General features: G+C 43.3%; 2 protein-coding genes across 4 annotated transcripts; both read right to left on the bottom strand.

Moving 5' to 3' along the window:
- Window positions 1-3: 3 nt before the first annotated feature.
- LOC110979039 (EF-hand domain-containing protein D2-like) lies at window positions 4-3,142 on the bottom strand. Its single transcript, XM_022234502.2, has 4 exons — window positions 2,775-3,142; window positions 1,961-2,108; window positions 1,668-1,763; window positions 4-1,100 (listed from the first exon to the last, which is right to left on the bottom strand). Exons 1-4 carry the CDS (start codon window positions 2,999-3,001, stop codon window positions 954-956), a joined length of 618 nt encoding a protein of 205 aa, XP_022090194.2. The 5' UTR covers window positions 3,002-3,142; the 3' UTR covers window positions 4-953.
- Window positions 3,143-4,621: 1,479 nt separating this feature from the next.
- LOC110979105 (forkhead-associated domain-containing protein 1-like) lies at window positions 4,622-25,970 on the bottom strand. 3 transcript variants are annotated; one of them, XM_022234643.2, is made up of 26 exons: window positions 25,612-25,970; window positions 24,103-24,309; window positions 23,210-23,594; window positions 22,855-22,973; window positions 22,016-22,279; window positions 21,251-21,523; window positions 20,108-20,185; window positions 17,015-17,119; window positions 16,659-16,766; window positions 16,160-16,405; window positions 15,147-15,345; window positions 14,604-14,792; window positions 14,130-14,257; window positions 13,329-13,418; window positions 12,746-12,983; window positions 11,611-11,749; window positions 10,641-10,907; window positions 10,010-10,142; window positions 9,475-9,613; window positions 8,653-8,894; window positions 8,037-8,309; window positions 7,767-7,880; window positions 7,484-7,570; window positions 7,078-7,149; window positions 6,592-6,660; window positions 4,622-6,031 (listed from the first exon to the last, which is right to left on the bottom strand). In XM_022234643.2, exons 1-26 carry the CDS (start codon window positions 25,705-25,707, stop codon window positions 6,020-6,022), a joined length of 4,272 nt encoding a protein of 1,423 aa, XP_022090335.2. In that variant the 5' UTR covers window positions 25,708-25,970; the 3' UTR covers window positions 4,622-6,019. The 3 variants fall into 3 exon arrangements, with proteins under 3 accessions (XP_022090335.2, XP_022090334.2, XP_022090336.2); XM_022234642.2 differs by lacking the exon at window positions 20,108-20,185 and adding an exon at window positions 19,952-20,032; XM_022234644.2 differs by lacking the exon at window positions 20,108-20,185.
- Window positions 25,971-26,208: the final 238 nt, after the last annotated feature.

The raw sequence follows: 26,208 nt of genomic DNA, 5'->3' as shown, positions 1-26,208 counted from the left end.
TGGTTTGCGTAAGAAGAGTATTCCTTTTATTGCTGTCTGTAGAGAGTACCAGTGTCTTAAAGGTCAAAGGTTACAGAGCTCTACTTTATAAAGCACGACGGGGGGGGGGGTTGAGGTAGATTTGTTCCCTGTGTAGTCAATTTTTACTGTACATGTTCATTGAGTACTCTTTCTAGATGATTCTTCCAAAATTGACATTCGATAAAATAGATGAAAATATCTCAACGCAAGAAAGACGTGAAATAGAAGCTTTAGAACATTAAGTTCGAAACTTCCTAGACTACAAGCATCCCAGACGTCTGATATTGACTGGATGCCACGTGCGGCTACTCAACGAAAAAACAAATCACTATTGCCCCCGTTTTTGTCGTAGTTTCTTCCTTTATGATAAAAATAAAATCTATGGTTCACTTATCTTTCTAGCCTGGGGGGTCGATGGGTAAATAAAACACTTGTCCAAATAATATATGGGTGAATTCACATGGCTAAATAAAACTGTGGAAAGTGTTTAGATTGTCTTGTTCTGATGTTTTTAGATAAGCGAAAAGGATAAATCCATAAGGTATAAAAGTTACACGAAATGAACAAGATATGAACCCCGCCTACATCATATAAACGTTAGCTATTCAAATGTGTAACCCAAATAGCCCTGTATTGTCCATTGTTTTACTGGTCAACTTTTACAGCGGCGTCTTTTACCACATAAACTCTTTTTCTGTTGAAACATCTTTGATATTATAGGTCGAATGATAATTTTTACGACATAACCTCATCTGAGCAGGCCACTGTGGACACCACATCACGACGCATTAACACCCATCAGATAGTTTGAGTCGTTTCAATTCACCGAATTATAGCATGTGGATTTGTGTTCATCGTGCTATAAAATCCTAATCAAGTTCAGTCAATTCCAATCAAGTCTTTAACAGTGACGACAGACAATAGAGTTTTATTTATGAGAATTTGGGTGCTTGGGCCTTGAACTTCTCTCTTCTGTTTTTCGCCTCCTCGGCTGCCTTGGCTTTTTGAAGAAGTTGTTCCTGGATTATTTCCTTCTCAAACCCATTACTTGCAGGTCCTTTCTCTTTCGCCTCAAAGAACTGTCGAGTTAAGGGGATGACAAAGCATTGAAAACTGCTTGGGATACAGTCAGAAAAATAATAATTATGTAAAGAACATGCACCAGTACAATCTCAAGGAGAGTTGCTTGGATCAATAATTGGGATGGCCTCTAATAGTGCGGTTCTGATTCGAAATTTGAGATCGTTTGCTGACGAAAATGGGCCCGGGGCCCGCAACATATTAACTCCAAACTTTGAATACGATCGCTCAAAATTACGTCAGATAATAATTTGCACAAAACTCCAGTCACAAAATCTCTTTTTTTTGGGGGGGGGTGTTTAAATTTTGATTACCAGGTTTTGCTTTTGCCACAGTTTAAATCTCTACACATGCAGGAGGGAACTTGAACCCTGTTATTGTATGGTACCGCATGCATTCTCTGTCAGCTACTTGAAGAGTCGGTGGTCAATATAAATACAGTGCCAGTCAGTAGCTAGCACTTGAACTTGGATCTAAAGTTCGAGGAACTACTGTTAGGCCTATGCCTTGAATACGGATTTTGCCAATGTATCGAGCGGGAGGGTGACATCAATTCTTCAACCAACCGAATTGGGCATGTCGATGGTGACAAACCCAGCAATGAACAGCAAGCCCTCGGTCGACAATACCCCCTTCAAAGCTTTCGAGAAGATCAGCATAAACTGAAAAGAAGGCAATAAACAATCGGAAAAACAAAGTTCAAAGATCTACTAAACTTGGTGTTGAAAGCAGTGTATTGCGATTCACAAACAAACAGCCTGTTTACACATTATCGGAAAACGATGAGCTCATCTCAGAATGAAGATTCCACAACACGTTTTAAGAAAAGGCTAACGTCGAACAAAGTGAACATGTTTACCTCCCTAAAGGATATCTGACCGTCGTTGTCTTCGTCCACTTCTTTAATCATAGCCTTGAGGCCCAAATGAGTCTGGGGCATTCCCACTTTCTCCATCATTAGCTTCAATTCCATGTGATCAATGAAATTGCTCCTGTCTACATCGTACCTGCGTAAAACAGCAATTAAGCAAATTGAGCAGTTAAGTAATAACCCGGGACATTTAGTTGATTCAAAGTAGGTAATTGTCGCAAATTCTACGGGACTCTCCCTGAAGCCAACACCCTGAGGTACCACAATTGCGAAGGTGGTGATGCATTCCGATTGCAAATGTATGTAGGCCTGCCTATTCACGTCATGAGTTTTTCTTTCGAATTAACAAGATGTGAAAATGTATCAGTTTCTCACGTTTTCTAAACCGAAATCTGACTACAATCAAATTTGCCTTACTCGAATATTTAAGGATAAAATTTAAACTACTCGGGGAGAAGGTCCTTTGTTGCTTTCAGGCACCCCTCCCAAAAATAAAACGCGTACAGCTTATGCATAGATCACATTATTTATTAATATGCTTTCGGTTCCACCTAGGAAACAAATGTGTGCATCCAAGGGTGCCCCAAAACCCTTTGTAGTCACGCCACTCGGATCGCTCAAAAGCAGGCCTCTAACTCATAAAAGCCATCCTGCATCATTACGTGTATGTTATTTGAAATGAGGTAGATACAATGTACAAGACAAGATGATGTACATGTAGATTCACTGCAGAAACCTGTACATGAATCAAAGGCCAGTAATTTCAGCGAGCGCACTCACGGACTCGGTAGGTTCTACTTACTTTTGGAACATTTTCCGGTATTCCTTGATGTCTTGTATGCTGAACTCTTTGAACTCCGCATAAACACTCTGAGATACCTTGGCGGGCTGTCCTTCGTTGATTCGCTGCTGGCTGTTCAAGTTCAACTTCTGCGCCAGTTCGCTGTCCCGCGCCACCGATTCCGTGGCGCATCGCGACACGCAGACAACCGATGCAAGAAAAAGTAGGAACTTTCCTGGGCACCACATGGTGTTATTTATGCCACAGCTTGACGGGACCGGTGTAATGATACGCCCCTATCCTCTGCGAAAACAAAAATGAAAATGGCGCAGGAAGTCGAGGCAAAGCCGACTCCCGCATTCGCTGCATGGCTCAGATCATTAAAAACCTATTCAAACGAGTTCTAATCCCTGGATCACTGCATCACTGCATAAGAATCAGTCACATGCTGATAATTGTGAATTCCCAGGGCCATTTTAAGCACAATCGGTGCGCCTTTTAAATACCAGCTTTAAAGCTAAGTTCACCACTTGGACATTATTACAAAAGCGGGATAAAAGTTTTTTTTCACGTTCTAACTTGTGCCAGACAGTAGTTCAGACAGCTTCGAAAACTTTTGCCGATATTCAATCTCATGAGATCACAGATGACCGGGTTTTCTTGTCTGACAGCGTGATTGAACAGAACAAGAGCTTCTGCTGTTTTCGTGACCTGAAAAGGTACACTGCATGGCAGTGGTATCCTTACTGCGGGACACGAATTATTGACATGGCCTTCATTTTTCATTTGTGAAACTAATAAAGCCCAGGAAGGAAAGGACACATGCTCCGACTGATCGGCCAATTTTACCGTTTGCTTATCTCGAGAGAAACTCCCGTTCGATATGTTGTGCAGTATGCGCGTCAAACCGTATCTCACATTAGTTTCTATAACGCATAATGCATAATGTATTTCGGGATTAAATGTTAACCTGATAAGTTCAGAACTGGATACATTTCTATTAAAACGAGTTATCCCAAACTTAACAGACAACACATGTTGTTTTAGTATGGGCCAACTTGAGCAAGGCCTTGGCTGTAGGTGGGGCTGAATGGCTGTTGAACCTATACCAACCGGGGGATGTTCCGTTGTCACGGTGCGACCTTTGTAGGGAGGTCGATCGTAGACACGTAAAATTAGGCATCACTTGGTGTCTTTTAACATCTACACCGTTTGGGCATATTTTGATCAGCTTTTGGCCTAAACTGGTGTAAATATCCACTTTGCCAAATAAATTTACCAAACTTCTTTGCCCAACGTCTTTACAGTGTGAACCTTCTCCAGTATTTGTGGATATTGATAGGTCCAAACTTTGGGTTCCAGCTCTGAAATGGACTGTTTGCTTGCAACTCAGATATTTTAATGGGATGAGACCCGATTACAAAAAAAAAGGAACCGTCGAACTCCAAACCCAGATCAATGTCAGCATTTTTATTGACATCGCGAATAGGCGGTGTATACATGTAAACACTAATCTCACATTTTCGTACAAATTGCACTATTTAAAATAGATCTGAAAGCTGATATACAACGACTTTATTTTGTCCAGTCCGGCCTTGGGGAACACGTGCACATTTGCGGCAGCGATAAATCGCTTCAAAAAATTCAAGCCTCGCAGAGTGTCCGTCAGCCTTTACAGTCAATCGTCTGGTCGGGTTGTCGAAGTCGACCCATGATGACGTCCTCAGTAGAACGTTATTTCCATCTATGGGACAGCCAAGTTGCAACACAATGAAAATGAACAATTAATGCCCTCCTACCAAATGCCAAACAGCGAAAATAGCGATGCTTTTTTGTGGAAGGCCACGAGTTTTATGTTTCGGATTACAGATTCTTCATTCCAGGATGCAACGTTGCAGGATGGAATAAAAATCAAAATGAAATTTACTTCCAAATCAAGGTCAGCTACTGCCGTAAGCAACGGCTGGCAAACTACGACATTGGCTTCTGGGCCAAACTTGAAAGAGACCGACACTTTCTGGCTGTTTGGTAATTATGAGGGCATATTTCAAAGCTTTTTAATCATTAAATAACACTATAATAATCATGTTTGCGCCCTGGATCGCCCACGAATTTTTTGGCGAATCCGTAATCCAAAAGAGAAAAATAATACAGCCTAACATTGTTGGTCTATCATAGTTGAATGACTGGACTTTTTCACCGACACTGGCCAAAGGAGGGCCCTACAAAAATTGTGACGGCATAAACAGCTTAGATTTTTGCTCCATAACACAAAGCAATGTGTTAAAAATTCCAACTTCATTAAAATAAACTTTACAATTTGGGGAATTACATCACGTCTCTTAAGGTATTATTTACAAAGGAAAATTCAAGATTATGTTACAACACTTCAGCCTGTCGAAAGAAAACGTCGAAACCAATGGTTGCTATAAAGTATAGCGTATTTCAATGTCTCTACTTATTGCATCAAATCCACGGCTGCACGCCAAATTGATTTCTTTTTAGGTGACAACTTTTCAAGCTCAATGCCAGTTATTCGTTTTAACAGAATTCTACGTTGATTTCTTTGCGTAGGGTTTTGTCCACAAGAGATCACGTCTGTAACCAACATGATTTAGACAGATTCAGACAAAAAAGAAAATTACCTCGGGAACCTTATGAATTCTGATGCAATTATAGGATTTTTACACCTCACATAACTGACATTACTGTCTTTTCAATCAACCAAATACAGTCCAAGGAATACTAGAAATACTTTTTTGGCTTTTTGAAATTTGAGGTTTACATAAAAAATCACATACATCATTAAAATTTGATTTTCTGCACAAATAATTTTACCTATCTGATTCATACTTATTTACATATTTGCGCAAACGCAAGGCATGCAATTATTTATTCTATTAGAATTTCATTCAAAACATTCAGCAACTACTTTAAACACCCCATGCAACTCCTTAGAAAAAACCTTAACATTTCCCCAGGTATCCCAGCCTACGATAATATTGAACTCCAGCATTTGTCACTTCTAATGAACATTCGCAGGACGTAAAAAGAGGTGGCTGATTTTTTAAGACCAGAAAATAACTTTACGACGCAGAACATGTCACACAATTTCTTATATTGCTCACTAAAAATTTGAGATATTTACAAATTATTGAAGCTTTGTGCATTTGCTGATAATACTCGTTAGTCCCTGCTTTGGTATTCCTATCATTTCCCCCTATTTCATGAAGTGGAATGGTCCAAACTTGGTTTAGCCCTATGGCTCAGCTTATGGCCTGCAGAGGAAAGAGAAAAAATTTTTTTTTTTAACATCTAGCTGGCCGGCAGCCTAAAATAGACCTTTTTCCCCAAGGAAGCCATCTAAACAATCTCATTAAATTTTCCCAAGGCAACAAAGTTCCCTGAGGTGCTTTATCAGGTCATAAGCCTCAACTGTGGGCACCAGCAAGACCGGCAATCAATATGAGAAGGCTCCTGAGTGAAGACATCTCTTTCCAAAGTGCCAATCAGATTCTGGACTACTTGGGGAGAGATCATCTTCACAGGAAAAGCTAGCCTCAAAGTCACTGGGTCACTCCAAAATGTGGACAAGGAATGTGGTGAGTGGCAGCCCAAGCCACAATTGGATGTCTGTCTTGTGGATCTTGAAGAATTCTGGGCATTTTCCCTGATTTTCTCAGGCCAGCAAACTGATTTGTGATTACTGCATATGGCAGTTTTGGGGTCTGGGACCAACCAAATAAATAGTCTTGTTGCATGAATATGAGAGGGGTGGGGGCCAGACATGATCTGTTGAATATTCATAAGGGTTTGTAACTCCCCCCACTCCACTCACCACAGCATGCTCCAAATTGATGAGCTTGGCCGTAGTCTCGCACAGCTGCTGGTCCTTCTCGCTCAACTCCTGGCAAACGGAAAAAAAAGTACATGATATTCAGTTTAAGCCCACTCACTGCACTGTTTTGTCAGTTGATGTGAATGGATAATCGCCTTTCCCTGCACAATGACTTACTACATATGAAAAAAGAATCTCTCCAAATGTGCTTATCTTCAGTGGTACAACACAGGGGGAGGGGGTAACCATGGGGGAGGGGCACTCAGCAACCCCCCCCCGGAAATGGAGCTTTCCTCTCGACAGATAAAGCCACTAGGTGAAGAAATGAGGCCCCTTAGATTTTTCCTCTACATTTGATCCTAGCTCTACTTATACATATTAGGAAAAAGTTTGAGATCATGAGATACGCTGCTTTCACATCGTAACAGGTGCATTGGGTAATGAACCAAACTAATGCACTTTAACAAACATAATCTTTAGACTTACAGCTTTGAGACTCTCTAGTTCGTAGTTCTTCCGAAGTATCTTCTCTTTCTGTGTCTTCTTCTTGGCATCTTTCTGGAAATGGAAACAGAAAAAGCCACAGGTGATCCATTTTAATCTGAGAACTTTCAATAGCATCGTAGCAACTTGGGTGCATCTCTCCACAATGCACATGCGGTTTCATTTGTCGGATTTTTAAGCACAAAGCAAAATGGAGGGGGGGCGCAGATCTTTTTGCCAGGCGACAAGAGTGAAGCAGACTGGTTTCCTGCCCAGGCTAATATTTATTGTTAGAAGGAAGCAGGGCAGAACCAGTTTTCGTTACGATTCGCTAGGCAGGTTTTTCTGGTCATTGTAAACGAGCTTATGGACCTCATCGTGGCTTGACTCAGATGTTGAATCCACCTACCTTCATCTTAGCTCCTTCGTCCACGTAGCAATTATGCTTTGGCCATGACTGCTTGTTGTTTTTGTCGTCGTTCTCCAAGTGGAATGTCTGTCAATGAAAAAACATGCTCACCTACATCAACTCCACCTATGCCACTTATAAAGGCGATAATTTCCCTTTGAATTCCAAAAAAGTTGGCACGAGTTTTTAATTTAAGTTAAAAGCCTTCCTGTCTTCTTGCAAAGAATGAATGACAATCCACCCTTTTCTTTTCAGTATTTTGGGCGTTTGGTCTTGGCCTTACCTTTTTGCTCTTGATGGCTCGATTTAGCCTCTTCTCTTGGTCAAGCCCCTCTCTCGTTCGCCGCAATGTCTCTCGGAGGTAGTGCGCCTCTTCTGTTCTGCCCCGAAGATCATTCTGTATCCACAAAAAAATGAACCCAAAATATTCAATTTTCAATTCTTGGGTGAAAATCTTGCCTATTTTGTTGACAAAGTATCCTTAAATTTTCAAATGACACGGGCATACAGACGTCATGAGTAGATACTGGTAGAGGTGAATTTGTCAACTTACAGCGAGTGCTTCCACCTGCGCCGCCTTCTCATTGGCCAGCCGCTCGGCCAATCGCAGCTTCTCCAGGTCCTTCTCGTAGTCGCGCAGCAGCTCGTCCTTGCGTTCCAGCCGCTGGTTGAGCGTACGCAGCCGGCTGGTGATCAACTCCAGGGTGTCGCTTCGCTCATCGGCCAGACGGTCCCGCTCGTCCCTCGGCAGGTGGCCCATGGTGTCCTGGCCAGCCACCTCACCTAGGCTCAGGAGGTTGGCCACCGACTGGGCCAGCTTGAGGTACTGAGTGGGGAGTCAACAAGGGAGGCAGTCACAAGGTTAGCTTGAGACAACAAAATTATTCCATATGAGGCGAACAAAAACTGAACAATGGTTATTCTGGGTCATTCTGGAGTCACAAACATAAAACCCTACAACCCGGTCAAAACTTTTAACAAATGAAATTTTTCCCTTGGTGTTTACTGGCAAGGGTACATCCTGAATATTTATGTATGTCTACTGCACATGGACAAGTGTCAAAAATGGCAACGATGCTTCATTTCTTCGTCGCTCTTCTTTTTCTTCAATTTTTTTCAACATCATCCTATTTCCATCACCAAGCAACTGAGATTGTGCGACAACTCACCGACTGCTCGCTGACCTCCAGGCCCTGCTGCATCTCGATGCGGGCACTCCGCTCGATGGCCGCGTCTGAGGAGGCCGTGGAGATCTGGCCCCGGGCCTTGGCCACCTCCCGCTCCAGCACTGCCTCCGGGTTAGCCCCGGCCCCCTGGCTCTGGTCCATGATCTGGGCCTGCTTGGCTCGCATCTCGGCCAGCTCCTTCTTGAGGAGGATGACCTGCTGCAGGGCCTGGTCCTGGGTGGGCACTGGAGACAAGATCACAGCCAGTCAGGTCAATTCAACATACATCAGCTCATTAGGTAGGTGGATAAAACCAGCACTGGTGATCAAGGCACTATGACACTATTATCCCTGCTCAATGAGATGTAATTAAACAAATCTTCAAGCTGGTAAAATCCGATGAATACGACGTGTTGTCAAGTAACAGACAGGTCGAGGCAATTGGCAAAATATAGACACAGCTTTTAATTTTTGAAAAAAAAAGCATCCTTGGCAATCAATAGAAAATGAAAACAGAGAAATTGCCTGCTCCAGTATTTGGTTGTACATTGTGCTTTGAATAATTTGTCAAGCGCCACAAAACCCTTTGAGACAATGATGGACTGAAATGTTTACAATCCAGTTCCGACATTTCGGGTCACAAAAACAGAAAAAAAAATGAGCATCCGACAGCAAAAAAAAATGTACATTTCATTTGGCATAATCCGAGTTCCAGGCCTTTCCTAAACATTTCTGGATTGGACAGGACAAATTACGACAGGAAATTATTTGTACAACGTCCCCGTTAGTTTCAGCATGTTAAGCACAAAAGGAAACTGAACATACACGGCGGTCGGTTGGACTCCATGCCTTTGATGCGCGATCGTAGTTCTGCCAGTGCCTCTCGCTGCCTTGCGATCACCTGCTCATGTCTCTCACCCCGGCACTGGGCTCCAATGGCCGACATCTCGCTGGTTATCATGCCCTACAAGAGACAGAACAAACACTGACAAAAGTGCCTCGTCGTTATGCAAAAGAGACATTGTATGGCTATCAATTTCCAATCACGGGCTGCGAAAATGGCCCATCGCGCGCTGAACTCTTGGTGGCACACTACATTACAAATTGCTCTTTCCACCTGACCTTGATGCATTCCCTCATCGGCGCAGATGAGACGGACCGGTGGGAGTATTTTCAATCAAGCTCATTCACATGCACGGTGTACATGCGAAGACAGTACATTCCAAAAGAAACTACTCGAGTGTGTTCAGCGCATCCCATGCCAGACGTGAATAAACCTGTGCGCATACCCAGCGATAATTGTTGCTGTGCCAAGCAGATTGAGGCGTCGAGGCCAGCCCCCGAGTCACAGCCCACTCACCTCTTGCTGCACCTGCTCCAGGGCACGCTTACTGTTCTCCTGCTCGTGGCCCAGCTGGACCTGCAGCTTGGCCAGCTCGTCTCCCTTCATCAGAGAGTCCTGCTTGTGTTTGGAGACCAACTCTTTCTGGGCGCTGGAGGATGGGAGACCATACAGTTAGTAGTGAAGACTTAAATAATTCTGTGTTACAAAGGAAAGTTGCTTGAATTGCTGGGGAAAATAAAGCAGAGGTTCCGTCAGATATGATAAACGCTGGCAAAAGTTTGCCTTGAAGACAGAGAAGCAATATTACTCAATGATCTCACTAAAAAGCCTCATGAGACACTTGGTACTTGATACATGAGAAACTTGATTACTCAGACTCTCTGGTGGTCAAGTGTAAGGTACTGGTCACAGAAGCTGTGAGTTGACATCAAGCTTTTGGACGTGGCCACAAATACCTGAGAACTGACTGCGAAGACTTTGAACTGGACCACGGGGAATAGAGACAGGGAAGAAGGGTTTGGAACTTGAGAAACGTTTACTGAGAAGATTTAGAACATGGGGTTTGACCAAAACGATTCAAGACTTTCACCACAAAGACCACAAAACTTAACAACACAATCCCCCGAAAATGGGAAGCCCGACTCACGCCAGGTCCTTGACCAATCGCTCCATCTCGGCCGTCTTCTTGTCCACCAGCTCCGACAGCTTGACCAGCTGCTGGCGCTGGGTGGTCAGCTCCGCCTCCTGCTCTCGCACCTGCAGGCGACTGTCCTCCAGCTCTTCCTTCTGCCGCTCGTTCAGCTCGCCCGTCATGTCCGACAGCCGGGCGGCGGCACCGGCCAGGTCCCGCCGCAGGCCCAGGATCACATCCTGCTGGTCCTGCAGCTCCTTCTTCATATTGGCATTCTCTTTCCTTCAACAGGAACAAAATATAGGAAGAGGACGATGAGGTTGTGTCCACAAGTGGTCTTCCAGAGCTACGGCTTGATTGTCAGCATGTGCTTTATACCGGCAATCGGTGAAGAGCTGTAGGGCTAGGGCCGCGCCTAGCTCTAGACACAGGGTTCGGATGCTGACTAAGATGCTGAATTTGTTTGTTATAATGTCTTTGTTTTCAAAAAGGCAAATATAAACAAAGGTAATTATTTTAGGGACACAATCATCCCTATATAATCCCATATGACAAGACCAACAAGGCGGAGGAAACAAAACTATAACAAACACCAATGAAATTTATTATTTGGCCGACAAACCCCTCATTTTAAAATTACTTTTTTGCTTTATACAATCTTGACCTAAAACAGAACAAATCTGAAGTACTAATATGTTACCAAGGTCTTTTTTACCAACCATTTCATCAATGACACAGTTATTGGCGGGTCTTTCTCTGTGGGTCCACACAGTGACAGTCCTGTATCTAGTCGCACCAGTCTGTTTAATAGCGACATGAATTTCTACATGGGTCCACACAGTGACGGTCCTGGATCTGGTCACACACCCACTACACTGACATACATATCTTTCTGTGTCTTTTGTACCGACCATTTCATTAATGAATAATTATCCACTCGGTTTGAATATTCATGACAAAGGGCAGTGCCTGAGACTTGACCTACTTGAGTAAGGCGATCAGCTGCTCCATGCCCTGGATGTCAGCTGCAGGCTGCTGCACAATGACCGGTTTGGGAGGTAGCTCCGGCTTGCTGGCCTGCTGCTGGTACTTCAACATCATCTCCTGGGCCTTCTTGGTTTGTTCTGGGCAGGGCAGATAAAAAAACTTTGTCAACTTTATACTTGAATGGTTATAAGTCTAGAAATAGTAAGATATGAATAGACACGGCATTAGTCATTCACAATCAAGGAGATTAGAACCATGGACCAGCTCCAAGGGAGCATTCGGTAAATGCAAAGCTGACTGAAGGCACTGTGCTCCCTAGAAGTGACAGCTATCTGCAGGCCCGTACAATACACTCTTAACTTTTCTTGTCACAGATAGAAAAACCTCTTAAGACCATCCCAAGACCAAGACAACACCTCCAATCTCAATTCAAGTCATGAACTATTCAAATCAACTGTGACTATCAACCCATCACCTCGGACTAGGCGCAAATTTCATAGAGCTGCTTCAGCACAAAATTTGCTTAAGCGCGAGAAAACCTTGCTTAATAAATCAGGTAACCAGCCAAAACTCCATATGATGTTTATTGTTTTGGGATTGTATTTAGCTGTTTTTTGGTTTGCATGACAATCAGATAGAGTTTTAGCTGGTACCCTTGTTTACTAAGGAAATTTTTTTCCCCCTTAAGCAAATTTTGCACTTAAGCAGCTCTATGAAATTAGCCCCAGTTTTGTGACAGGTGTTGTGTCTGGTCTTGTGACAGTCTCAACAACAACAACACTAGTCAACATAGTCAAGGACTGAGGGTACACTGGTACACTGCTACTTCTCTTTAACCCTAACCCCCCAAGGGTCGTTGGCCCTAACCTTCCCCATTCACACAAACACCCATATGAGACTTTGTGCACAGAGGCTGTTGGACTTTGCTTTTCTGAGGTATGCCAAACCAAATGCAAAAGCCAGCTGTTATGGGCCTACCAGACCTATCCCCACAGAATTAAACACTTTACTACTGTTTAATTCTGTGTGGTTGGGGAAGGTTAGGGTTAACGTATTTACATTTTTTTAATTCCAACCAATATGCACTACTATATAATTTTCAGAAATTTCCTCCATTTAACTGTATTCCTCACCGGCCAACTTCTGCTGCAGTTCCAGCACCTTGGCCTGTCCCGTGGCCAGGTCCTTGCCTGACCGGACCACCCGCTCCTCCAGGCTGCTGATGGTCAGCGCGTGCTGCTTGACCTGTTCCCGCAAGGCTGCTGTCTCCTTCCTGTGCTGGTCCTCCGAGGCCGCCATCTTGTCACGTAAGGAGCCAACCTCCGATTGGTGCTTATCGCGCAACATGGCCAGGTCTGCCTTGAGCTTCTCCTGTAGGATTAGAGGATTTTTTAAAAGACAGATACAAAAAGCAGCCCTGCCAGGAGTAGAACCCAAGACCAACAGAATGGCTTTATGGCCCTCTATCAACATAGCGATCAAGTCGTGCTTTACTTTCTCCACAGCGAAAAATGATCATGATGCTCTACACTGACTCGTAAAGGATTGTGGATTAAATGCGCATATCAAGCAGCATGCCAGATTTCTTACATTAAAGTCGTGCAATAGTCTCACGTCTTATCAATACAATTGAAAAATGCCCATTATGAACTGTGTAAATGGTTCCATTGTAACAAACCCTTTTGTAAGCTGTGGCTACCAATAGAATTGACTTACTTCTGTCACGGCAAACTCCTTTTCTTTCGTCTGAAGCTGCTTCTGCAGGGTTTGCAACCTTTCTGCGTTGGAATTCTTCTGTGTCAGGGCCTGTCAAATAAAGCATTAATACTACAGCTTCACAGAGATACAACGCGAATGCAGTGAAAGTTCTGGAACAAGAAATGACTCACTGAGCATGCAGTGAAAGTTCTGGAACAAGAAATGACTCACTGAGCATGCAGTGAAAGTTCTGGAACAATGCAGTGAAAGTTCTGGAACAAGAAATGACTCACTGAACATGCAGTGAAAGTTCTGGAACAAGAAATGAGTTGAGGACGTGATGGCTACCTAAAAACCTTTGCCTCAATCTTCGCAAGTAGTTATCACATTTATCAAAGAACTGGAGATGTGTGGGAGGAAACATCATCGAGTAATTCTGGAGAATATACTTGACTTTATTATGTTAGAAAGCCAAGTTCCCCAAACTGTTTTGTTGAAGAAGAAATCCTTATTGTCATTTCAAACAGAGAGGAAAAAAACAACTAAGGTGTTATTTTACTGAAGCCAAAGAAGACATCTGAACTTCATCTGATTTTACCCTGTCTGTTTTTAAAACTCTGCCTTTCCCAATCAGCAACAGACTCCCCAAGCTCATTCCAAGGGTTGGCAGCTTCAGCCCTGTCTCTCTCTAAGGTCATGTACGCATTACTAGGCTGCGGCTAGAAATTACACACAAATCTGAGGTTGTGGCCATAGCTGTTTCCCATTGAGTCTTGTGTTATTTCAAGCTGCAGCTAAGTAATTCGGACGCAGCCCTACCTGTCTGAGCTCTTCTAAGCTGGCCTCCTGCTGTCGGACCCTCTCCTGCTCAGCTTTGACTGCGTTCTCTCTCTTGCCAGCCTCCTCCTGACGGAGCTCCTCCAGGGACGTCTGTAGTTTCTTCTCGGCTGTGGAGTGAAACGAGAAAGAGTTCCAAAGCTCATTCTGTGCCCAGAGAGTAAGGGGCAGAGGTCCTGTCGGACTAAGGAATTTTTTCCCTGAAATTCCCTGCCTGTTGGAGATTCAAAAGGAACAGGGAGCGGTTTGTGGATTTCTTTCAACACCAACGGAATGAGAAAAAAGGTTCAAATTTGTGGAGCTCACAGAGACAAAACAATTTTGCCAACAAGAAGCATTTCTGCCAATAAGTACAAAGATGATCTTGGAGTACGAAGAGTGGAGAGGTTCATCTTAGATTCCGGTCTTTACGATGACCCAGTCCAGCTGCTCGAACACTAGGAATTCCACCCTCACCTTCCAGTCTGGTTATCTCCAATGCATCGGCCAGCTTGGTCTCGTACTCCGTCTTGAGCCGGCTGACCTCCTGCCCAGTCTCGCTCTTCAGCGTCTTCTCCAGCTGGTCAAACTTGGCCTGAATGCTGGCCGCCACCTTCTGTGCACTGTCCTTCTTGGATTTGAGGTCGTCGATGAAAGCTGCCAGGCCTAAAGAGGAGGGAGATGAAATTTGTTTTTCAATCAGTCTTGTCATCAGCACCACACGCAGACATCTTTTATGTTTGTGCGAAAAGGGTTTAAAAGTTTGTGGTTTGTTTCTGTCTGATGTTGGAATTTAAGTGATAGCTACAAATGGGCTTAAGTTCCTTATGCACTGTGTTTGAACTGCTGAGAGCACTGTGCCAGAGCTACATGACTCATGTGCATCAAATGAACTCTTGCTTGCTACTGGCACACAGCCATTTTGCAACTGAATGGGTACAAATTAGCAGATGCAACTTTTTATCGTTTTGGAATACCAACCCCAAATGCTTGAGGTTGAGAATTTACAGTCAACATCACCTTTTCCGGGTGTACCAGTGTCAATGCCGCACTTCTCTAGTGTGCTCTCGTACTCCTGTTGCCATGACAACTCATCCTGCAGCATCATGGCGACTGTATCCTTGATGCCTTGAAGGCTCTCGTCCACGGTGACCGAAGACAGGAGCTTGATTTCATTGCGCAGGTGGGCACAGGTCCGTCCTCCCTCTTGCAAACGTTTCTGACGAGGGAAAAGATTTCACCGTCGTAAACTCTGAGATGACATATGATGGACTTGAGACTAGCCTTACGGCTGACCTGTAATTGACTTATGATGACATGTGACTGACATGCCCTGAATTATGATTATATTATGATTGACGTGCAACTGACTTACAATGACTTGTGATGCCATGTGATTTCCTTGTGACTGACTTGTAATTAACTTGTGACTGACTTGTAATTAACTTGTGAGTGACTTGCGATTAACTTGTGACTGACTTGTAATTAACTTGTGAGTGACTTGTGATTAACTTGTGACTGACTTGTAATTAACTTGTGACTGACTTGTAATTAACTTGTGACTGACTTGTAATTAACTTGTGACTGACTTGTAATTAACTTGCGAGTGACTTGTGATTTCCTTGTGACTGACATGTAATTAACTTGTGACTGACTAGTAATTAACTTGTGACTGACTTGTAATTAACTTGTGAGTGACTTGTGATTAACTTTTGACTGATTTGCAGCGACTTTTGACTGATTTGCAGCGACTTTTGACTGATTTGCAGCGACTTTTGACTGATTTGCAGCGACGTTTGACTGATTTGCAGCGACTTTTGACTGATTTGCAGCGACTTTTGACTGATTTGCAGTGACTTTTGACTGATTTGCAGCGACTTTTGACTGATTTGCAGCGACTTTTGACTGATTTGCAGCGACTTTTGACTGATTTGCAGCGATGTTTGACTGATTTGCAGTGACTTTTGACTGTGATGACGACTTGAGTCGCCTCTTTGTTTACCCCCTTTATTTGTCTCAAATTGTTATCCCACCTCCAAGGCCACCATCTGTTGCTTCAGTGTCTTGGAGTTGGTCTTAGAGTCCTTCTTGAAGACCTCCAGGCTCTTGTTGGTCTCCTTCAGCTCCCGGAGCTTGTTCTTGCCGTCCGTCCGGTCCTCGATCAGCTTCTTCATTGTCTCCACGATGGTGTCGTCGCTGATTTCCGTGTCTGGGTCGGGCATCTTGAAGCCGGGGGCCGAGAAGGTGGTCTGCATGATGCGGGTGCGGAAACGCTCCAGCTGAGGGGAGAGAAGTTCAGAAACCAGACCTCAATTCCAAGTCAAATTGATCCAAGCTCAAAGAGTCGAACAGTTCACTTGATATGTCAACAGCAGGAGACTTTTTGACCGTCAGGTGTTTCTTCAACATTTTGACCGAACCAAAATTTCTAGTCTTCGCCATCCTCGGTCTGCAGCTGCTATTTCTGGGTGTGTCAGTTCATTATCCAAGAGAAGTCGTGACGATTCTACGACCGAATCTCGGGGTTCTTACCCTTTTCTGACTTTGCTCGACGTCAGCCTTGGCTGTCTTCTCCAGACGCTGCATCTCGGCAAACTGGACCTTGGCATGGTCTCGCTCAGACTTGTACTTCTCCTCCATCTACAGGAAGAAATTGTTTTAAAAAATCAAACGTTTATACAACTGCTGACATTATGGGTTAGTTTGTATTGTAAAGTTGCTTTTAGCTCAGTGAATAATGTTCCTTGCTCAGCAAATATACCACTATTACAGTCAACTTCTTTCATGTAACTTCAAAACTGAACGGAAATAATTTGAAAGACTTAACTTTTTTCCAGTTCAAAGCAATAATTTTTTTTTTAGGAGTACATTTTTAAAACACTAGATACCTCTTTTTCTTCCTCGATATGTTTCTTTAACTTCTCAATGTCCTGCTTGTACGATTCCACCTCGTGCGTCAGCTCACCCACTCGAGTTTCAGACGATCGCAGTTTCTGGAAATGAACAGACGAAAAAATAAAATTGAGATAACTGATGCAATATGCTCCCAATCTTAATTGATGACTCGAAAGATACACATTATAAGAGGTCTGTGAAACTCTATGGCACACCACAAAAATGCAAATATTAGCCCCAAGCAACATAATATCAAAGTTGCATCAAAGACATGAGGCCTTTCAAACCAAAGTTTCGACGCCGAAATCTTGAGCAAGAGACTCAGTTATTGAAGTTGTGTTGCTCCTACATGAAACAAGTGAGTTGTGCCACATCACAGACTGCTGTTTTATATGATTAGCTGAGCTCTCTTTGGACCCACACCAACCCGGATCTTGGGAGCGGCACATCGCATCAGGTCGTGCACTTTTGACCTTCAAAGGCACCTGCAAATGTTAACAATGCACCTGTCTGCCCTTGGGTCTTGTAATATGTTACCCCAGCATGTCGGGAGTTATCATCCCAAGTGTGCCCTGTGGCAGGGTTCAGCTGAACCCACAAGTCTTATAGACACCAGAGTAGAACTTGCCATGAGCTCGAGTTACAGAAATGTACATGCATTATGTACAATGAACTGCCAGACAAACTACCCTGAATGCAAAATAGTCTGTGTCAAACTCTGAGTTGCACAGCCCAAATGCACACAGCTTGAATGAGGAATTTCAGTTGAACAATCTTATGCCAACTGAAATTTATTCAACATTCTACAATCTAAACGCTCACATGTGACCACAGGTGTCCATGAGACGGTAAGTTGTATTTTAAATGGATAAACAGATTAAGCGAAAGCGGTCAATCTCAAAAGGCTATCAAATTCCACAATAACATTTACAAATTTATATATCAACCTGAAATAAAGCTAAGCAACAAACACGGCGATTAAAAATGACTGAGAAAGCCACTGGGCAGAAAAACCACATAAACACCAAACACTCTGGTTCTATAGATGAAAACACCAAGAAGCGATTCTGCACATTAAGCCTGGATACATGTATGCCAAAGATGGATCAATGCAACGGAAAATAATACTAAATGACACCCACACGCACATTACTAATGGAACTACGTGTAACCACGGCTAAATGGGGCGGGGGGGAAATCGGGGGGGGGTAGAAATCTGTTCCTTACATTCAAGTCTGTATAACTTGTATTTTTTTAACCCTCTGTTGATTGAACTATGTCATATTTTGAAATACTCGGCAATGCCTATACTTTTGTTGCACTGTAACACTTTCACTGACATACTTACATGTACATACAGAAACCTACCACTGACTATAGCTCCCTTGACATGTGAACAAATACACTTGATTTTTATTTGGATACATGTAGATGTGAATTGGAAACCTTAGTACGTGTAATCTTGTTATCAAAAAGCGCTAGCTCAGTATTTTTAGGGAGCTAGAGGTAAAAACTGCACGGATTTCAAAACTGCACAGAGAATTTCTCAGTGTTTTAGCTTAGGTAAGTTTTTTTATTTCCATATCTTCAATGCAATATTTACATGAATTTAATGTCAAAATAACAGAAATGATATGAGGATTCTAGATAAGCAAATGCTTATACAAGACCTGGAAGCTGTTTCTAATTATAAAAATACTAAAAACAGAATAAATTATCTGTGTTTGCATCAATAATTTCGTGCATATATACTGAAATTGAAGGACAGGGTACTGTTTGGGTGAACCACATCACTCTTGATGCAGAACATCCAAAGCCATGCACAAACTGTTTCAATCGACATGAAACAAGAGAGTATCCCCTCCGCAGGTCATGCATAGAAGCATTAAAAAATATGATCTTCCACTTTCAGCGAGTCTTGTAGCAATGGCTGATGGCTGGATATATAACGCATGGGATGAGATGGGACATAATACAGACCAACAATGCAACAAGCTGTTGTAATGTCAAAATGCTTTCAAGCTTGGTGATTTAATTTGGAAAAAAAAGAAAAGATTTACAGCTGGAGAGTTTTTCAAGTAAATGCCTTCTCTCAGCAGGGATGCACAGAAGCACTCAGCAAATGGTGTTTACATGATGGGGTAGGTGTAAATCACTTGATTGAAAGAAACACAGTGACCATTGGCATATCATTTTCGGTGATTCAGGGACCAACAACCCTCAAACTTATAATGGAGGAAGATGGAATAATGGACTTGAAGTTTCAACCTAGAGGATGGTTTTAAAAAGAGCAATGTCTACTTTTTCACTTGTTTGAAAACCACACAAATTTGGGGACAAGTTCAAGATTGAACTAACTTTGCAGCAAGGTTGAAGAAAATTCTATCTATCCACAACCTTCCATTCTTGAAGTTGCCCAGACTGAATCTGATTTGATTGGACGACTTGGTAAAGCTTACCTTTTGGCAAATGTCACGTCTCCTAAGCAACCGTCACCAGGGAAACGCTTTTTATATTTCAGACTTACTATTTTGTAGTGTCTTCCAAAATGTAGGTCTGAAAGCATCATTTCACAGCATGTTTTGCTCTTGTCATGTGAACTCCACAATGTTTGTTTGTTCTCTTTTGGTTAGTTTATTAATTTCCTGGGTAAAAAGCCTTCTGCCAATGATCCTTTCAACACTTAATTGTAAACTTTCTGAATGTTCCATTGTCTAACACTGCTCAGTGCTTCAGCTCTCTGTTTACCCAACCATTTTTTTTTCCTGAAGAAAGCCAGTGCTTCAATCGAGAATGACAACAGAGTCTGGATTGCAGAGTTGGTCTACAGAGATCTACAGATCTACAGAGCTCTAAGCGTGGTACGTCACAAGACAATGTACTGGGCTGCAGGCTCAGGTCTGGTGACCTTCTACAATGTTCAAACTTACATCCGTGCTCCTAAGAACCTCACGGTCCTTGTGTGAGAGCTCATCTCGGAGTCGACTATTATCAACCTCCGAATCCATCAACTACGTGAACAAGAAAATAATGCGCGTTAATGATAACTCATCACGGTTGGAAACACGGCACTCTGAGAAACTTACGTGCTTGAGGCTCATGAGCTCCTTGTTGCGAACAGCCATTTCTTCCTCATGCTTTTTGTTTTCTCTGAACCTCGAGAACTGGGAAACGGTGATGATAGGGGAAACGTTTAAACTGAGACGAGAAGGACGGGGGGATATTGATGCAGCCCGAGCGAGAGGGATGCCGTCTTGGCAGAACGGTCGATTGTGAGGAAAGGGTTCTGGAGAACCACTGCAGTTGGCAGTGCTGCTGCAGCAGTGAATGCAACAAAAGCAATGGCGCCAGCGGCGTCAACTAGTCGCAGCAGTGAGTGGAACAGCAACAAAAGCAGGAGCAGCGATTATTAACACAGTGCTGGCAGCAGCGAACAGCAGAAGATAGCGGCACCGATGGCAACAGTTGCAACAGCTCTTCCAGTAACAGATGCTGCAGTTTACGGCAATCGCTGCTGCTACCAGCTGAGGCAGCAATGTCGACAGCAACCGCAGAAGCTGCCAAAGATTAGTTGTGGCAACAGCAGCAGTGAATGCAGCACCTTCAGTAACCATGGTAACTGTTAGTAGCACCAGCGGCAGCTGTGGCAGTGGCAACGATGCCAAGCAACAGCAGCAGCAAGATCAACAGAATGAACAGTGACAAGAAAGGTGATTCCGATACCATCGCCAGCATTTATATGACAAACCAATGGTGATAAAAATTACATCAGAAATAAATAACTGACCTTTTAAAATGCATTTTAATTTGAGTTTATTGGTGCATAAAACATTAAATGCTGTTTTGAAGATTACTAAGTAGTTAAAATTGTTGGCTCAGACACTTCAAACCATTTGTTTTTTTATTTCTTTTGCATTTCTGTTCATAATATTTTCAAGCCACCCCTGCAAAATTAAACTTTAAATCCTGGGTTGTTCCCCTTATTTCTGAAGCCTTGGCAAAGATGGAATTGAAAGGCAAGAGGCACACCTGCATGAGGACCATTCTTTCTCTGACTGTAGTGATCATAATGTTAAATCATTTTTATTTGAATTTTTTGTTGTTGTAATTTTGATGTTTGATCTAACCTGGGGACCCTAAGGGAGAATAGCTTCTTGTTAATTGATGAGGCTACCATTGCTAAACTAGACTAAAATAAAATAAGAAAATAACAGATTTCGGAAACTCACCTTGGCCGTCATCGCCGACAGCGACACCTCCTTCTCCCGCAGCTCTCGCTTGACGATCTCCAGCTCCCCCCTCATCCGGCAAATGGTATTGTCCCGATTGGCCATGTCCCGCTGCAGCGTGGTCACCAACCCGTTGGCCGTGGCCTTCTCCTTCTTGACCCGTTCCATTTCCTGCTTGAGGGAGGTTTGCTCCCGTTCCTTCTGGAGCAGTGTGCTCCGCAGGTGGGCCACGTTGTCCATCGGATCAGAGCTCTCTGGGCGCATCTTGGTCATCTTCAAGAAAAATTTACAAGATCTCAATACTTTCTCGTGCAACTGACATATGTGAGACAGGGGAGTTTAAGATTGTCCTCATTTTCATTGTCAAGACTGCGTAGTATCTGGCAATCTTCATTCAGTAACACCTCTTTGTTACGTTTGCATGCATTTGCATAACTTTTAATGAAAAGTGGAAACACAGGTCGACTGTAAGCCTACGTCCTATGTCTGTCTTAATTGCATTTGATGACATCAAGATCACTTCAATGAACTGATGCGAGTTTCTCCCTTCGGAAAGTCACTTTCACCGGTATTTCAACGAGGCAAGGTCATTTGGGATAAAAACACCAGAATTCACATCAGCTCTGACGTGTTTAGAATGTATGTGAGTTGATGTACGAACTTCGCTGAGAGGGCCAATTTGTGCACACGTACTGATTATCCAGATCGACAGATGATGTGCTTCTTTTTGGGCAGCAGCTGTTTTAACTGGCTCTGTCTGCCTACCTGTTCTTTGAGGGCGTTGATCTCCAGCTGTTTCCCGTGGATGTCAGCCTCCAACTCCTTGACCCGGGTCTGCAGGGCTGCCGCGTGGCTGTCGGTATCCCTCCCTCCCGTGGTTACTGCCGCCCGGCTGCGCTGCCGCAGCTCAGACGCCATGGCCTCCATCTCATCCCGCAGCTGGGCGATGACGCCATCCTTGCGCAGGGACTCCGCCTCGAAGACGGCGAGCCGATTGATCTCGTCGCCCATGCGGAGAAGACGTTGCTCCTAACGTGAGGAAAACAAAATACGTATCATTCTAGCCAGAGGTGACTCATCAAATGAAAACAGCAAGCCTGCTTGGAAGAATTTGTAAAACTGACAATCGCTTATAAGGCCAGGCAATGCAAGTATGGAAGGCATTTGAAGCAAGATGTGGGCTGGAGAGAACCCCCCAACCTTTGTGTTGGTCATTGTTTGATTGGAATCTCAGGAATTCTTTACAGACTTCTAGGGGGGATGTGTTAGGTAACAATAGTCTACAGCATGTATGGGGATTGGACAGGTAAGGGGGGGGTACCCCTCCGTCCCATATCTTGCCTGGTATAATGGAAGGTGCAAACCACAGGAAGAAGCCTTTCAAAGAAGGTCAAAGTTGAAATAAATATTAAATTTGTCCTGTGACAATGTTTAATGACAGCTACAGGTTGTATCAAGAATGGAATATGAAGAACTTAATAGGAATCTTCAACACTGTCACAACCGAGGGCGCTATTCTGGACTGTCACACTTGGTAAGTATGTAGAACTTTTTTTTTTAAAACAAGAAAAAGGAATAGACTGGTCATTTCTTCCCCCCCTTACCTTTTCGTGAAGTGCCAACATCTCATTGACTGGGGATCCCCGAGTGACCGGGCTGCCTGGCCCCTGCTGTGAAGTGACCACTGTCCTGGCTCCGGCCGTACTCACCCAGCCACTGGTTACTACACAACGAGCAAAATAAAGAAGGGCATAATAAGTTAAAACTTGTCATCACTTTGAAAAGAAATATGCACTTGTCAACCGAGTTGTCCTGCAATGAAAACTGATCCATTGGAGTTTCCTTGCAAATGACAGTATGTGTGAGTGTAGCCTGAATGTACAACGTATGTGCTATTTTTTTACAAAAAAAGGAAAAACATTGTGTCTGAATAGTTTGAGATTATTTCTGACAACAAACCTCTTCTTGGGGGCAGAGGGCTGTTGGTCGGGCTGCCGCCAATGACTGGACTACCTCCACTGCCCCGCCGTGTCCCCGCACTGCTGGGCCTGGGCCTGGGCGGTCTTGGGACGACCACGTTCGCCGTAGTAGAGGGGGTAGCCACAGAGGGCGTGGCCCACGCTGACTGAGGCAGGGTGGAAGCGGGCGGAGCCGCAGAGATCAAGGGCAGCTGCGATGGGTTGCCGCTGCCTCCAGCCGGGTAGGCGGAGTCAGTGACACTGGCAAGGTGGGGGAGTTGCTGCTGTTGCTGCTGCTGTGTGGGGCCTGAGATGGGAATGTGGGTGTTGATGACCTGCAGTGGTGCACTCCAGGCTGGTCGCTGCTGAACAGGTGGGTAGGTGACCTACAGATGTATTCAGATAATACAGTTTACAGCTGTGTTTATACAGCTGCTTTGGAAATTGTTGTGCTAAGCAAAAACAGGCAAAAACGTACCAAGTAATACAATTTGCATGGCACTTGGCGGATAACCTGTCTTTGCTAAGCAAATATTTCCTGTGCTCAGCAGATTCTTTCCAGAGTACAATAGCACCAGAATACGCATCACATCACACAGCTTAGTGAAATATGAAATTGAATATTCAGTAGGTAACTGACTGGCTTGTTTGTAGCTTGCTTGTAATTAATGGAATAGACATATCCTGGTTGGTCTTAAATGTTCATTAGGAAGGGCTCAGTCCATCTCTCAATTTGTATCTTGTACACTGAGCAGAAGGACACTTGTGATCAACAGTTTCAACTCAGAAAAAATATGGCAAGTGCGAAAAAGAAATATGAGACTTAACTGATAGAGCTAAGGCAAAGGAGACATATAATGGTGTGGTCCCAATGTCAGGGGAAACGGGGTTTACCTGAGGTGCATCCTCAACATCTAGCTCCATCGGCACTCCTGAGTAGGAAAAGCGGACGATGTCCCCCGGAGCCAATCGCACGGCAGCATTCTGTACCCGGCAGTCGTTGACGTACGTCCCGTGTGCCGTGTTTAGGTCTTGCAGTACAAAGCAGGACTCGCTGTCACTGTATTCAACGATGGCATGTTGGACTTCTACGGTGGGTGACTGCATCGAAAAAACACTTTTTGTAACTGCAGTCACCAATACCATTTTTTTTCAAAAGCGGTTTCTAAGAACATGTTTACTTAAGGATGAGAGGTTGGCACTTACACATTGATGCTGCCTGAACTAAATGAATAGATTTAATTTTATGCATTGGAATAAAACCGAATTTCATTTAGAATCCTGCTCCTGTCACATAAAAAGGGTAGTACCAAAGAAATAAACATGAAGATGTTTTTATTAATACAACAATGACGGAAACTTTCATCACTCAAAAATTTCTACATGTATTTAGGAAAATTCTTGTTTTGAAACAATTTCACCCGGGTTTCAGAAAATGTCATCACTGACCACTGTGCAGCTCTGACTCAGGTAGTTACTTGAAAAGTCATCTAGTAATACTATTTTGATGTTCAGTACCTTTAGCACCCTCTTCCTATAAGGAAACAATGTCTACCATTTCAAAACAACTTACCCCAGTACCGAGGTAAGTTGGTGGTGATGTCCCCCTTATATCACAAAGAAAGAGGGCAGGGCTTTGGTTTTTGAGGGAAATTATAGGGTAAAATGACCAAGAGCTGTGAACGAAGACGAATTAGCAAGTGTAGTCTCGTTCCTTGACCTGGATGAAGGTTTTTTAACGAAATTTTGTATATCCACAATGGCTGGGTTGGGTAACCAGACATGAAACAAAATGGCATGATGCAGTTGTCTTTGCCGAAATTGCGTAAGAAAATTCTTGTTTTCTTGCTTAAATATTGTCAAAAGTTACCTGAACTAAAGACACTAGGGAGTAATTACCCTGCCACTCTAAAAAAAGACCCCTGGAATGACTGGTTACGTGGGTACAAGGTGAAAATCCCTTGAGAAGAGTGTGACATTTTGACTTGTACCTGGCTATGAGGTTGATCATGGGGGTGGTGGGGTATACTGCAATTGAGCCATTTAATATGGGGAGTAATTAATTATAGGCACAGGGTGGTAATGGTAATGTCTAATGAACACAGATTTCACATTTTCTGCAAAGTCACGAAAAGTAAAATTTCTAAAATAACGAAAAGCAATAATTAAGCAATTTTAAACAACAGTGGACCATCAAAATTTATAAGGGCCTTTTTGCCTGGCTATTGCCTATCATGAGAACATTAATACATATCGAGATCTGAGCACAAATTGTGATGCTCAGTAAATGAAATTTTGCAATTGAAGTCAAACAGTTTAAAAAGTGATGGCTGGTGCTCAATTTTATCATATTTCACAGTTCAGTCACGTCAGTGACATGAATGAAAACATTGCAAAACTTACCTCAATCACTAAGTCACAGTTTTCTCTTCCGATAACAGTAACACCTGGGGAAAGTTGGAAAATACCCTCGGTACTTTTCAGGAACCCTTTGACCATTTTTGTAGGCAGTCGGCTTTTTTTCACGGAGGAGGAAGAGAGCGCGGAGACAGATTGCACAAAAACCTCAATTCTTCAGCAAAAACCTGACTACCACAAGCACAGTCGACCTTTGAGACGAAAGAATGGAAATATGCAGAGCCAATTATCCATCTGGAACATTCTTTCTTTTCAGAACCCGAGTAAAAACTCTCAATCCGGGAGTGAGAAGTGTAATCCGTTAATTCACATTCACCTGTTCACCAAAATTAATTGATTGGTATTTATTCATTGTAAAAGTGCGCTTGCGCGTGGTTTCTAGGGAACGCAAAAACGAACAACAACAGTCGCGCGCCCTCTGTCGGCAAATGAATTATTAATAACCAAAAATATTGTTGGATGGAAAAAACCAATAAACAGAGGTTTCGGTCTGTTCCTTGGTCCATGTTTCAGAGCACAACCGTCACCCGAATCAGACAGCCAAGAAGTCATCGATTATGTAGCATCTTTTTCTTGGGGGTT

The sequence above is a fragment of the Acanthaster planci genome, linkage group LG16 (genome assembly GCF_054643075.1).
Source record: "Acanthaster planci isolate LZ-2023a linkage group LG16, COTS_SCS, whole genome shotgun sequence".
NCBI classification, from domain to species: domain Eukaryota; kingdom Metazoa; phylum Echinodermata; class Asteroidea; order Valvatida; family Acanthasteridae; genus Acanthaster; species Acanthaster planci.
This window is presented reverse-complemented; position numbering and strand designations above follow the sequence as displayed.

What these genes read in the sequence shown, in the direction of transcription:
- LOC110979039 (XM_022234502.2), bottom strand. Translation starts at nt 3,001, where the DNA reads ATGTGGTGCCCAGGAAAGTTCCTACTTTTTCTTGCATCGGTTGTCTGC. An exon ending in TACCGGAAAATGTTCCAAAA is followed by an intron (nt 2,109 to 2,774) that starts GTAAGTAGAACC and finishes TGTTTTACGCAG; the next exon opens with GTACGATGTAGACAGGAGCA. An exon ending in CCATCGACATGCCCAATTCG is followed by an intron (nt 1,101 to 1,667) that starts GTTGGTTGAAGA and finishes TTAACTCGACAG; the next exon opens with TTCTTTGAGGCGAAAGAGAA.
- LOC110979105 (XM_022234642.2), bottom strand. Translation starts at nt 25,707, where the DNA reads ATGGTCAAAGGGTTCCTGAAAAGTACCGAGGGTATTTTCCAACTTTCC. An exon ending in TGTCGGCGATGACGGCCAAG is followed by an intron (nt 20,033 to 21,250) that starts GTGAGTTTCCGA and finishes TTGTTCACGTAG; the next exon opens with TTGATGGATTCGGAGGTTGA. An exon ending in CAGCTGATCGCCTTACTCAA is followed by an intron (nt 10,908 to 11,610) that starts GTAGGTCAAGTC and finishes TTCCTGTTGAAG; the next exon opens with GAAAGAGAATGCCAATATGA.